This window comes from Culex quinquefasciatus, chromosome 2, assembly GCF_015732765.1.
Source record: "Culex quinquefasciatus strain JHB chromosome 2, VPISU_Cqui_1.0_pri_paternal, whole genome shotgun sequence".
NCBI classification, from domain to species: domain Eukaryota; kingdom Metazoa; phylum Arthropoda; class Insecta; order Diptera; family Culicidae; genus Culex; species Culex quinquefasciatus.
Window position 1 is genome coordinate 205,046,676 of NC_051862.1, and position 13,836 is coordinate 205,060,511.

The 13,836-nt window shown below is 37.3% G+C and overlaps 3 protein-coding genes across 3 annotated transcripts; 1 reads left to right on the forward strand and 2 right to left on the reverse strand.

Moving 5' to 3' along the window:
- Positions 1-1,504: 1,504 nt before the first annotated feature.
- On the forward strand, positions 1,505-6,187 carry LOC6045431 (zinc finger protein 62). Its single transcript, XM_038255615.1, has 2 exons — positions 1,505-1,661; positions 4,602-6,187. The coding sequence occupies exons 1-2, from the start codon at positions 1,601-1,603 to the stop codon at positions 6,131-6,133; spliced, it is 1,593 nt and encodes a 530-aa protein (XP_038111543.1). The 5' UTR covers positions 1,505-1,600; the 3' UTR covers positions 6,134-6,187.
- Positions 6,188-6,413: 226 nt separating this feature from the next.
- On the reverse strand, positions 6,414-7,023 carry LOC119766476 (zinc finger protein 888-like). The gene is made up of 2 exons (XM_038251039.1): positions 6,904-7,023; positions 6,414-6,845 (listed from the first exon to the last, which is right to left on the reverse strand). Exons 1-2 carry the CDS (start codon positions 7,021-7,023, stop codon positions 6,414-6,416), a joined length of 552 nt encoding a protein of 183 aa, XP_038106967.1.
- On the reverse strand, positions 7,024-13,709 carry LOC6045399 (zinc finger protein 709). Its single transcript, XM_038255612.1, has 5 exons — positions 13,533-13,709; positions 12,608-13,467; positions 12,447-12,542; positions 11,396-12,386; positions 7,024-7,161 (listed from the first exon to the last, which is right to left on the reverse strand). The coding sequence occupies exons 1-4, from the start codon at positions 13,582-13,584 to the stop codon at positions 11,466-11,468; spliced, it is 1,929 nt and encodes a 642-aa protein (XP_038111540.1). The 5' UTR covers positions 13,585-13,709; the 3' UTR covers positions 7,024-7,161; positions 11,396-11,465.
- Positions 13,710-13,836: the final 127 nt, after the last annotated feature.

A 13,836-nucleotide genomic window follows, 5' to 3' on the forward strand; every position in this document is an offset into this window, starting at 1 on the left:
TTTTAAATTCTTAAATTCTTAAATTCTTAAATTCTTAAATTCTTAAATTCTTAAATTCTTAAATTCTTAAATTCTTAAATTCTTAAATGCTTAAATTCTTAAATTCTTAAATTCTTAAATTCTTAAATTCTTAAATTCTAAAAATTTCTTAAAAATCGAACTTGCCTAACTACGCAAATCGAGTTCTGAGATAAACTCTTAAATGATATCACCCAATTTTTAAATAACTATCAAACTCTCGCAACTCATCCTCAAAATATTGATTTTTTATTTTCAGGTTAAAGCTGAACGCATCGTGAATCTGTCGTATTTTAAAATTACCGAATTACCGAATAAAAACATTTTTATATTTATTTAAATAATATATAACAATATTTTATTTTCTACTGTTTATTCCTGCTATTTTGATCCCCTAGGCTTTTTCAGGCATGAAAAAAGTATTCCGTCATCTTGGATTTTGTCCGCTTTGATCGCTCCCATTTCCTGCAAATGCCTAAAAATTAGTCTTTTAAACCTATAAATAAGTCTTTTTAAGCCTAAAAATAAGTCTTAATCAAGTTCCGCCATCTTGGATTTTGTCCGCTTTGACCTCTCCCATTTCCTGCAAAAGCCTAAAAATTAGTCTTTTAAACCTATAAATAAGTCTTTTTAAGCCTAAAAATAAGTCTTAATCAAGTTCCGCCATCTTGAATTATGTCCGCTTTGACCCCTCCCATTTCCTGCAAAAGCCTAAAAATTAGTCTTTTAAACCTATAAATAAGTCTTTTTAACCCTAAAAATAAGTCTTAATCAAGTCCGCCATCTTGGATTATGTCCGCTTTGACCCCTCCCATTTCCTACAAAAGCCTAAAAATTAGTCTTTTAAACCTATAAATAAGTCTTTTTAAGCCTAAAAATAAGTCTTAATCAAGTTCCGCCATCTTGAATTATGTCCGCTTTGACCCCTCCCATTTCCTGCAAAAGCCTAAAAATTAGTCTTTTAAACCTATAAATAAGTCTTTTTAGGCCTAAAATTAAGTCCTAATCAAGTTCCGCCATCTTGGATTTTGTCCGCTTTGACCCCTCCCATTTCCAGCAAAAGCCTAAAAATTAGTCTTTTAAACCTTTAAATAAGTCTTTTTAGGCCTAAAAATAAGTCCTAATCAAGTTCCGCCATCTTGGATTATGTCCGCTCTGATCCCCTCGCATTCTCGAAAAGACTAAAATTTAGGCTTTTGACGATAACACAAAGCCTAAAATTTAGGCTTTTTCGTACTAAAACGAAACTAGTCTTTTAAAGACTAACCCATCATTAGGCTTAAAAAGACTTAACACGGTTAGGTTCGATAAAGCCTAATTTTAAGTCTTAAAAGACTAATGTCGGCTTTGCGTGATAAGCGATTTGGGTCGACTCTGCAGATGACGTTTCAAGGAGAGGCGTCGGCTTCCGAGGTCGAAAGCTGTCGTCCTAATCCGGCGATTCACCCATTTCTTGGGTAATTTCGCCACACCGTACAATGTTTATGTTTGGAGCAAGGCAGATGACCGTTTCGGATGGAAAATCAATTTTCTGCTGAAATTGTAGTGAAATTACCAAGTTTTAAAAAGTGTTTTGTGAATTATGCAAAGTCACGATGTTGCCTCAAGCTATTCCACTGAAGTTAACGTGAACTCTGTTGATGGTGAGCTGATTTTCGCAAAATAAAATAAATTATTTTTGTGTTCGAAATTTGTGTGTCAGAAATTGATTTGACGTAGGACTACATTTTTCTAAATCACAATGTGGGTTTTGTTTGGTGACATAAAAATAAGGTTTGAGAACATTACTGGAGCAACATTTGAAAGGGGCGGTACGACATTGCTCTTACGGCCTTTCATTACACGCGTTCAAATGTTACTTCAGAATTAGGTTTATAGTTTTTCATCATTTCTAGAGTTTTTTAAACGGGTCCCATAAGTTACGTTTTTTTTTTTGCCTAGCAAATCATTTTTTTGTATTTTGAAAAAGATACCTTTTTTAATAAACACTCTTGTTTTCATAATTTTTTTTCAATATGGATTTCAAACGTCGCGATTTTGTACAGATTTTTTTGTGTAAAATATTCAGTTTTTGTTGTAATACTCGAGTTGAAAGACGCGAACTTTTTTTATGAAAGAAAAGAAAGGGAATAGCATAACAATTATCATCATAAATTGTAATATTCGGAAAACAGAAGAATAGAAATTCAAAAATTTGCATAGATAAAACAAAATTTAGAAATTTTAAAAATCGGAAAATTAAGATATCAAAATTTACAAATAAACACAAATTTAAATATTGAATTAATTTCAAAAATTAAAAAATCTAAAATATTGCAATTTTAAAACTAAGATACAGTCGACTCTCTGGTTGTCAATATCCAAGGGACCGTCGAGGAAGAGAATCATCAGTTTACAGAACGATGCAAAATGAAGACTCGATTGAAATTTGTTTTTTCTTGCTGACCAGCTATAGGGAAGAATCATGGCAACGTCCAGCAAACAAAAACAAATAAATGTCAAACACCCTTCAAATCTTCGTTTCTCAAAGAAAAATGTCTATGCAAGCCATGAGAAAGTAAAATTATTGACAACCGGAATAGATATTTAAAGCAAATAGAATTCAAGGGACCGTCGAGGAAAAGATCCTTCAAGCAAGAGAAAATATCGAGGAATAAAGACAATCGAAGTATGCAGTTTGAAGGGACTGAAGAATTCATCGGTACATGGAGCATTATTGATATCGAGAAGATCGACAGCCAGAGAGTCGACTGTATTAAAAACCTAAAAACTTTGATTTTTAGAGTAAATCTTCAAAACAACCTATGAGTCAATTGAGTCATGTGTTTTCTATGCTGAAAATTTAATCTAGAATTATATAAAATGAAAAAAAATCGAAATTAAAAAATCTAGAGATTTGAAAAATGCAAAACAGTTCCTACTCAATAAACCAAATTGTTTGTCAAAATTTCACTTTGGATAATCAAATCACGAAATTTTTATCATTGTCAAAATTTAGGTTTCTGTCCTGAAAATGATATTTAATATAACTTCCAAAGTCATCTGATTTTCTGTAATTTGAAATAACGTTAAATATTGTGGCATTTAAGAATATTAGATTGAGAATTTTTAAATTGAGAATTTCTGAATATAATAATTTTATGAAGAATTTGAAATTTCGTGATTTTTATAATTTCAAACTTTTTTAATGAAGAATTTAGTTTAATTTAAAAATTTTGGAATTTAAGATTTTAAAACATAAGAATTTTAGAATTCAAGAGTTTAAAAATTTTGGAATTTGAAAACTTAAGATTTTAAGAATTCTCGAGTCAATTTTCAGAACAACCTATAAGACATGGGTTTTCTATGCAGATAGAACCTTTTGAAAATTTAATCTAGAATTGATGAATACAAGCATTCAGGAATTTATGAATTTAATAATTTAAGAATTTAAAAATTTAAGAATTTAAGAATTTTAGATTTTAAGAATTTAAGAATTTTATAATTTGAAAACTTAAGATTTTGAGGATTTAGTAATACAAGTATTCAGGAATTTAAGAATTTAACAAGAATTTAACAAGAATTTAATAATTTAAGAATTAAGGAATTTAAGAATTTAAGAATTTAAGAATTTAAGAATTTAAGAATTTAAGAATTTAAGAATTTAATAATTTAAGAATTAAGGAATTTAAGAATTTAAGAATTTAAGAATTTAAGAATTTAAGAATTTAAGAATTTAAGAATTTAAGAATTTAAGAATTTAAGAATTTAAGAATTTAAGAATTTAAGAATTTAAGAATTTAAGAATTTAAGAATTTAAGAATTTAAGAATTTAAGAATTTAAGAATTTAAGAATTTAAGAATTTAAGAATTTAAGAATTTTAGAATTTTAGAATTTTAGAATTTTAGAATTTTAGAATTTAAGAATTTAAGAATTTAGAATTTTAGAATTTTAGAATTTTAGAATTTTAGAATTTTAAGAATTTCAGAATTTTAGAATTTTAGAATTTTAGAATTTAAGAATTTAAGAATTTTAGAATTTTAGAATTTTAGAATTTTAGAATTTTAGAATTTTAGAATTTTAGAATTTTAGAATTTTAGAATTTTAGAATTTTAGAATTTTAGAATTTCAGAATTTTAGAATTTTAGAATTTTAGAATTTTAGAATTTTAGAATTTTAGAATTTAAGAATTTAGGAATTTTAGAATTTAAACATTTTAGAATTAAGAATTTAGGAATTTAAAAATTTTAGAATTTTAGAATTTTAGAATTTAGGAATTTTAGAATTTAAGAATTTAGGAATTTAAAAATTTAAGAATTTAAAATTTTAAGAATTTATTAATTTCAGAATTTTAAAATCTTAGAATTTAAGGATTTAAGAATTTTAGAATTTTAGGATTTTATTTAATATTTTTGAGAAATAAAAAAAACGAATTTTAGGTCTTTAAGAACATAGGAATTTCATTTTTTAGAATACAATGGTTTAGTTTTTTTTATTTCCAGAATTTTAAAATTTTACATTTTAGAGTTTCCGAATTTTAAATTCAAGAATTGTAAGCTCATCGTTTCTCTTTATTTTGCCAAACTCTCAAATCTCCGAATAGCCACGATGACCTACTCGCCCATTCTCCTAGCAGCCCGTGACCGCTTCTGTCGGCTCTGTCTGAAGCAGTCGGACGCGTTCCTGATTCCACTGGCGGCCAAGCTGGAGCACGTGTCCGTGATGGATATGCTCGATGCCATCACGGGGCTCGAGCTGGAAGTGAATCCGCTCTATCCGACCCGGGTCTGCCCGGACTGTATGACCAAGCTGGACAAGGCGTACGGGGCGCGGCAGGAGTTTTTGAACAGCGCGGAACTGCTGCTGAAGATGGCGGTGGAGGACCGATTGCCGGCGTATTACGGGGTGGTGGAGGATGAGATTTTACCGGAGGATGAGGTGGATGAACCGGAAGTTCAGGAAACGTTGAAAGAAGAGGTTGATGGGGAAGAGGTGGTTAAGGAAAAGTTTGTCTACTCGTGGAAGGAACTGGTCAAGCCGAAACGAATAAAGAAGGAACGGCCGCCGAATGCGCTGACCGGCATCAACCGGAAGTCTCGTGCAGACGAACAGTTGCTGGCTCAGTTTCCGCAGACGACGTGCTACATTTGCGATACACCGCACGAAACGTTGGAACAACGGGATGACCACCTGAACTGTCACGTTCCGATGGTTCCGCATCGGTGTGATGACTGCAGTTCGGACGCCGTGCCGGTCATCTTGAAAAGTGTCCTCACGCTGAATCGACACCTGCTGATGCACCGGATGCCGTACAAGTGTGACTTTTGCTTCCGGCGGTTCATCTCAACCGGAAGTCAGTACACTCACGTGTGGAGCATGCACATGGGCGCAACAGATGGCATGACCTGTGATTATTGCGGCAAGAGCTTCACCCAAAAGCGGTCCTTCCAGGCGCACGTCCGCCGCCACAAATACAAAACAACCGGAAAGTTTAAGTGCGAAACCTGTGGCGAAACGTGCGGTTCCAGTTTGTTGCTGAACCGTCATCGGCTCAAACACACAGGGGAAAAGGCATTCACCTGCAACTTCTGTGGAAAGTCCTTCAGCCGGGCTTGCAATCTGCTGACCCACAAACGAATCCACACCAACGAACGGTGCCACAAATGCCCGGACTGCAGCAACACCTTCCGGGACAGCGTCACGCTGCGCAAACACCGCGAACGGTTCCACCTGGGAAAACCAGCCCCGGTTCCGAAAGTCGAGCGCAATCCGTTCACCATGACCGACGACGGACGGAAGCAGTTTTGCTGTAAATTCGAAGGTTGCTCCTACACGACCACAAGCAACACCTCAATTTCCCGACACAAGGCACGCCACGTCAAGCGGTACTCTTGCGGGGACTGTGGCAAGCGGTTCGCCGAGCCGAACCTGGTCCGGAAGCATCAGGAGGCGATGCACAGTGGGAAGGTTAGGAGGAGAGTGACGACGACGACGACGACGAAGGCGGAAACGGGAGCGACGGTGAAGGAAGATTCGGAGCTGTGTGAAGGGGAGAATGAAGTGGTGGTTGAATATCTGGACGAGGAGCAGCTCAAGCTGGAGTACGAAGTGGAGGTCGTTGATGAGAAGCAGTAGAAGGTGGGAGGTATGTGAACGTACTCTATTAAATTGCACTACAATATGATTGAATCTGTAAGATTATTTTCATTTATTCGATGACAGTGGCCTAAACTGTAAACATTATTAAATAGGGTATTTGGCATGCAAAAAATGCATTACGCTGCATCTATCGATAATCAACTCTTCAAAGGACAGTCTCGTGCATTCTCATATTGTGAACTTCTAGTTCCCGTTTCGCTCCAAATACCTATTGATGAAAATAAGATGTCAAAATTTAAAATCATCCAACACAATTCTAACGCACTACCTTTTGACAAATACCGCACTTGTATCGCTCCTCCCGCAGCACCTTGTGCCGCTTCATATGCGAATCAATGCTCTGGCTGTTGTTGTACGCTTTGCCACACTCGACGCACTTGTACTTGGCATCAGCACCACCGTATTTCGCCACCTCGGACGTTTTCTCACAGGCTCGCGTTGCCACGTGCTCCTTCTGGTGATGGTTTGTACGAAACGCTTTATCGCACAAGGGACACACGAACTTCCTCAGCCGCACGTTCTCGTGGTGTTTGCGGTGTTCGCTAAAGAGCTTCCGTTTGATGTACTTCTTGCACTCGTCACACTCGCGCGTATCGGCCGGAGGACCTTCGGCACTGACGGCAGTCGACCCGTCCAGCTTGTGCACGTGTCGGATGTGCCGGTTGAGGACGCCTCGCTGGGAGTAACACTGGAAAAATCAAACTGGTTAAATATTTGTACAATAAATATTTAAATAAAGGTGTTACCTTTCCGCACAGTTCACACTTGAACTCTTTTGACTCGTCGAAAGTTTCGTTGCCAAAAGCGCTACTGCCGGGAGTAGGTTGTTGAACCACTTCAACATTTTGTATTGGTAGCACGACCATCGGGGACTCGGTCTTTACCCGCGTAAAGCTGTCTTGCGTTTGGCTGCTGTCATCATCGATTGTTGGCTCTTGCTTGATGCAAGGAACCTTCACTTCTTCGATGGCGATTGAGTGTTGATCAGATGCGCTGGTAGGTGACTAAAGCAAAACAAATATTTTAGAATTATAGAAATTATTGCAATGTCTATTAAGCAATAATTCGATATCAGGCCTACAGCATAGCATCGTAACTCGGGAGGCACGCCGTCGAAGGACGTGATTCTCCGACAACTCATACAGCAGTTGCCCCGACTCCTCTTCAATTTCAGTGAAACTTTGTTTGGGGTAATTAGGTCCTAAAATTAAGCTTAAATTTGTGATGTTATTGTTCACAACGATAAAGCTTATTTTTCTGAGTACAATGACCCTTTAAACGACCGCAAAGGATTTAAAATGGGTTTTAATTCAATTTTTAAACATTAACTTCACGACAAAAAAGGTCCTACTTGACAGCTCGTTCCAAGGGGACCATAGTTAATCCATCGAAAAAATGTTGTCTTGTCATATTTTTTTTATTTTTTTTTGCGTTAAAATGAAAAAAAAGTGATTAGAAATGGTTTTTAATCGTGTTTTGCAATTCGCAATTCGCAATTTTCAGTGTAAGAACGGGCCTTGACCGATCTTATGCACTAGGTTCCCGACGAACACGCACTGCCCTTACACCTACATCTCACCCTTGCTCTGGGTCAGTACGAGCAGCACGCTAGAACACGCTTTGAGTGTTCGTGCCAGGCATGCACACCTTCTTTTCCGGTTACGCATTTTAACTCGGTCGGGGGTGGTACATTACGTAGGGTTTGATGTAAGTATAAGCGCCTAACCATTTATAGTGTGCCTAACAACTTTCATTAAAGCAAAAACTGTTTTATTTTTAGTTTGAATTCAAAAACTTATTGTTATTTACTGTGTATTGTTTTCTCCTGAAATCTTCCCTATTATTGAGTCTGTTTATCTGTTGCTATTTCTTTTGTCGCGGTGTTTTGCTACAATTTTTGGTCCTAAGCATGTTATAAAAGTTTACCAAAAATACAATAGTAATATTTGTGTTAATCCTTTAACCATTCCATAAATTGAGTAAGGGTTCGAACCTCACTTGTGTGAAAAAGGGTGAAGATTGAAAACAATTGACAGTAAAAAAGAATTTATTTTATAAAAATCAAGTATCAATAGTAAGAGAATGATGAGCGTATTTTGAAGAATAAAAATGAGGAGCTAGATGTATTAGATGTAAAATTAAACAATAGTTTATAAATAGAGATACAAAACAAGCTTAGATTACAGTAATGATAATTTATAGGACAGATAAAGAATTATTCAAATATATAAATTCGCAATAAAATCAAAAAAGATTAGGCGAATGATAAATAGACTTGATATTACTACACTGAGGAAAAAGAATGTAAGATTTTCATAAGTACACATCTTATGTGCTGCCTGATCCACTAGCCTCTCGCGATTTTCATAGACAATCTTATGACCGTCACTATAAATTCATATGATTATAACTAAACTTTACTTATGTATTTGGTCCACTGTTGATAGACTATGGACTTCATAAGAAATTCTTATGGAATTCATCTATAATTTGTCAATGGTTTTCGCGTAAGATGCTAGTGTGAAATTTTTTGACATTTCAAGATGGCGAAAGGACGGACGGTCTCGTGCAGCCAATTTTAAACCCTCGCGACTTCAAATCGCCCCGTAATCCGTTCCGGTAACAACTACACAAAGCTGCTGCCGCCGCTATGAGTTTCTGATCGGACGAATCAATTTTCTTGTTTACCGCGACCTCCAAGACTCAGGTAAGTTCTGTGGCGGGTGTTTCGTGGGTTTTGGTTCGAAGTTGAATATTTTATTTTGGTATTTTCAGGTAACATTAACAACCGTTGGTTCCGACGGCGGCCCTCCTCAGCATCCTCCGGAAGGATCCGGAAAATAGCATCGATGAGGACAGTTCCGTGCAGCGACTGGTCGAAGGTTAGAGAAAACATCTCCTCGAAGCAAAAAAGGAAATGAAGTTTTGGGTATAATACGATAATTTAAAAATATATACGTTTATAATTGAAATTAATTTTTGTTTTCATTCAATAAAAAATAAGGAAAAATGGTTATGAAAAACGATGTTTGTTAATATGATCTCCATGAGCATTGCCATATATTCTGTACACAATTCCATTTATGAATGTCATAAGATAACTCAATGGAAATCTTAATTGACGGCTTTGTAAAATTTCCCCCCCAGCCATAAGAAAATCTTATGACATCCGAATAAAATCCTGATGTCGAAAGGTCATAAGACGTTCTTATGGATTTTGCCAGTACTTTTTTCTGAGTGTAGTACATTAAGGAAAAGTATATTTTTAAGGAAAAAAAAAAGACAAAACAAAGTTTGTTACAGCAGCATCAATTGATAGAAAAGAGTGGAAAAGCTTTGAGAGATAAGAGAATCAAAAGTTAGTAAAATTAAAATCAAATGTTGGATATTAAATAGAAGAATCAGTGAAGAATTGAGAATCAGAAGAGCAAAATAAAAATAGGAGATAGGTGATAGCTGAGAATGAAGAGAAGAGCAACCCCGTTGTGCGATGTTTCAGGTACATCCACAGCAGTTGACTCAACATACTGCGAATCAAAACAATACCGTCTACAATCACAAATTACTTCCCTTTCCCACATTGTCGCGCCCCTTTCTTTTAGCCGTCTCGACTCTGACCCGCGGTGGTCAAAGGTTTACGATCCGTTTCCACAGGCCACCAGCTAGGTCATCATGAAAACCAAGCCAACGTGGAGGTAAGAAAATAGGACACTCGCAAGGAACCAGAGCTATACTGTTCTGATCAAGATAATTCGGATGATCTAACAGAACTACGGATGTAGTTAGTAACGCTCCTTCCAGGATGTTCCTTACGTGGACGTCAACCGAAGAGCACGCAACAAGGTCAGTGCCATTGCATGCTCTTAGGTATCAATCCTTGGCCTGCAAGCCGAAGACTGGATTAGAAAATCTGAAGATACACGTGGTGATTATTGCATTCGATCGTAATATTTCGATCGTAATTTCTCGACTCACGATCGAGATTTCTCGATCGTAATATTACGATCGTAATTTGTCGATGCTAAGTCGTAATTTGTCGATAGTAGATTGAGATCATTCGATCGTAATTTCTCGATCTACTATCGACAAATTACGACCGACGATCGAGAAAATCTCGATATGGGTTTGAAACTCGCCTTCAAAAATTTTAAAAATTTCAAGTTTCAAAAATTTTAAAAATTTCAAAAATACCAAAAATTTCAAAAAATTTCAAAAATTTCCGAAAATTCAAAATGTTTAGAAATTTTTAAAGTTTCAAAAATTTATTTTTTTTTAATTTAAAAATTTTAAAGGTTTTAAAAATAACTACATTAAAAGTATAAGCTGATTTCTTTTTTTAAATTTTTGAAATCAAAGAATTTTTTTAAAAATTTTAAATTTTGAAATTTTGTAATTTTTTTAAATTTTTGAAATTTTAGAATTTTTTTAAATTGTTAAAATATTCAAAAATTCTGAATTTTTTTGAATTTTAGAAATTAAAAAAAAATTAATTTAAAAGATTTTTAAAAAAATTTAAATTTTTGAAATTTTTTAAATTTTTAATATTTTTGAAACATTATTTTTTTAAATTTTTGATATTTTTGAAAGTTTTGAAATTTTTAAAATTTTTAAATTTTTTGAAATATTGATCATTTTAAAAAATTTAAATTTTCAAATTTTTTGAAATTTTTGAAATTTTCAATTTTTTTTTAATTTTTGAAATTTAAATTTTTTTTTTGAAATTTTAATTTTTTTTTATTTTTGAAATTTTTTAAATTTTTGAAATGTTTAAAATTGTTTCAAATCAAAAAGAAAGTCGTTTCGATTTTTTAATTTTGTTATTTTTTCACATTAAAAAAATAACTTAGGATTTATTTCAATATTCCGTTTAAATAAAAAAATCAAAAAAAAAATATTACAAGTTACGATCGTAATTTCTCGATCCACGATCGAGATTTCTCAACAGTTAAATTACGATCGTAATTTCTCGATGGTAAGTCGTAATTTGTCGATGGTAGATCGAGATTTGTTGATGGTAAATCGTAATCTTACTAATATCACGATCGAATGCAATAATCACCACGACAGTTTTTCGTATAGTTCCATGCCTATTTGGATGACCAGCCTCCAATATTGTATGGAGACTTTTATGGGAAAACAAAGATATAAAATGGGCTTTTGACAAAGGGAAAATATAAACTAAGTTTCATCCAAATAAAAAATACATAAAAAAAATCGATTTGCTCAAACGTCTCTTACCTCTTGCTTCAGCTCCCCTCCGGATCCCCCTTCCGCCCCACCTTCGCTCTGATGCTCCCGCAAATGCACTTCATAACTCTCCTCCGTCGAAAACATCGCGTCCTGCTCTTCGGAAGGTTCCCCTTCTTCTTCCTCCTCCCCTCCCCTGTTTCGGCAAGTACACGTCGTGCTTTTCCCGCAGGTGCATCCGCAGCCGGCACCGCTGGCCGTACCGCTTCGGACAGTGCGGACACTTGAACGCGCCCGTTTTGATCGCCACGTGGATCTGCGCGTGCGAGAAGTAGGTGGACTTGTTGACGAATATCTTGACGCACTTGCGACACTTGAAGAACTTGCGCTCGTTTTTGACGATCATCAGCGGGGCGGGGATTTCCTCCGGCGGGGTTCGCCACTCCGGCCGGGAGGCGTGCTTCTTTTCGTGCCTTCGCAGGTCCATCGGTGTGGCGAACGCGTGGTCGCACGTTTTGCACCGATACTTGCCACTTTCGACGGTGGCGTGCCTTTGCAGGTGCAGCTCGAGCTTCCACTCTTCCTCGTACGAGCATTTGCACTTGGGGCACGGGAAGCGGGCTGCCGGGGTGGGGTTTGCCGCCTCGTCGGCTTGCTTCTTTTCGTGCAATTTTAGGTGGTGCCGGAAGCGAGCTCCCGAGAGGAAGATCTTCGGGCAGAGGGCGCACTCGAAGTAGGGCGGATGAGCGATGGTGGAGGCTGGGTCGGTTGTTGGAGCTTCCTGTTGGTGGGTTTCAGATGGTCTCTGCTTTTCGCACTGCTCTTCGTGTTGTTTGTGGCGACATTGCCAGGCGAAAACCTTTTGACAATGCTTGCATTCGTAGATTTTTTGCTTTGAACTGCTGCCAGAAGCAGATGGTTCACTTTCGGTTTCCTGTGGAGTTGCTTTAAGCTCTTCGACCAGCTTCGGTTTGATTGCCACATCGTTCTCCTGCTCGTGACGTTTCTGATGCAAACCCAAGCGATATTTACGTGTAAAGATCTGGAAGAAGTTTCTTTTTGAAAATCTGTTTACCCAAACAAGAGCGTTTAGTTCACTCACCTTCCAACAATATTTGCACTCATAAAGCGAGCTCTTTTTAGCCTTGTTAATGTGAGTCACATCATGTAGTCTGAGATCGGCTTTCGAGGCAAAATTCTTGAAAATATAACAAAACAATTCAAACAAAACGCTCGATCAAATATGAAACCAATTACCCTCACCTTATTACAATTCTCGCACCGAAACATTCCCTTCTTCCTGACAATGTGCCTTCTGTAGTGTCGTCGTAACGATAACGGAGTGGGGAACTCTTTACCGCAATCCGGACACTTTGTCGCATCATCCGCGAGAACCTCGGATATCTCATCTTCTACACTTGTAACAGAAACTGTCGATCGATTGGGTTGAAAATCAACGTCCCGTTCGTCATCTTCCTCTTCAAAGTCATCATCGTCCGCGCCGGACTCCATCGGCGATTGAATAAATCCATCTTCCCGGGTTTCAGTTTCACCCAGACGATAATCTGAATCCTTGTCGCCATCGTCCTGTTCGGACTCCATCGGCGAGGAATGAATTTTCACCTCGAAAGAAGTGGCCCCATCAGCTTCCTTATCGGGTAATTCCTCCTTCACGGCCATTCCGTCATTGAGATTCGAATCTTCCTCCGAGCGGTGCTCGACAAAGTCGTCGACCACATCCAGCGGCTCTCGCTTGATGGTAGGCTTCGGCTCATCCACAGTTCTACTCTCTTCCACCAACCTCCTAATGACCTCTTCCGAGTGCAACTTCGGCCGCAATTCCACCCCCGACCCGTACTCCACCAGTTGCCCCACCAACGAGCCTCCCTTCCACAAAAACTGACGCAGCAGCTCCTCCTGCCGGCGGAACTCCTCCGTTACGCTGTACGCCAGGTCCAGCTTCACGAGACAGCGCTCGCAGATGACCGCCGGCAACTGGTCCTGCACGTTCAGCATCGTGCCGGTGAGCTTGTACAGCATCTCCGGGATCATGACGCCGGACGACTGGCCCGTCAGCGGGCGCAGCGAAGGCTTCCGCAGCAGACAGACCCGGCAAAAGTCATCTGGGGAAGGTGGAGGTAGGTTTTTGTTGTCGCGCAACGTAAGCAATTCGGATTGCTGGACTTACCGAGGGAATTCGGACGGGCTGGTTCTCTGCTACATTGTGCAACATGCATCATTTTAATGGGAGAAAACCAAATAATTTGAAAATTTCACATGAAATTAGTTTTTAAAACTTGTTTAAGCAAAAAATTGTGATCAGAACGCGAAAAGAAAGTTCGCCCTTGTTTACCAATTTGATTGCACAAATTTTGACAGATGCTGCGATAACAAAAACAAAGCCAGTGTTGGCAGACCTGCAGCAAGAATTGGAAGTTGGAATGTCGTAGAACTACGTTTCTGTTTTTTTTTTTTCAATATTTTTTTTTATT

What these genes read in the sequence shown, in the direction of transcription:
- LOC6045431 (XM_038255615.1), top strand. Translation starts at nt 1,601, where the DNA reads ATGCAAAGTCACGATGTTGCCTCAAGCTATTCCACTGAAGTTAACGTG. An exon ending in TAACGTGAACTCTGTTGATG is followed by an intron (nt 1,662 to 4,601) that starts GTGAGCTGATTT and finishes ATCTCCGAATAG; the next exon opens with CCACGATGACCTACTCGCCC.
- LOC119766476 (XM_038251039.1), bottom strand. Translation starts at nt 7,023, where the DNA reads ATGGTCGTGCTACCAATACAAAATGTTGAAGTGGTTCAACAACCTACT. An exon ending in AGTGTGAACTGTGCGGAAAG is followed by an intron (nt 6,846 to 6,903) that starts GTAACACCTTTA and finishes TGATTTTTCCAG; the next exon opens with TGTTACTCCCAGCGAGGCGT.
- LOC6045399 (XM_038255612.1), bottom strand. Translation starts at nt 13,584, where the DNA reads ATGATGCATGTTGCACAATGTAGCAGAGAACCAGCCCGTCCGAATTCC. An exon ending in AGCCCGTCCGAATTCCCTCG is followed by an intron (nt 13,468 to 13,532) that starts GTAAGTCCAGCA and finishes CACCTTCCCCAG; the next exon opens with ATGACTTTTGCCGGGTCTGT. An exon ending in GGTGCGAGAATTGTAATAAG is followed by an intron (nt 12,543 to 12,607) that starts GTGAGGGTAATT and finishes TATATTTTCAAG; the next exon opens with AATTTTGCCTCGAAAGCCGA.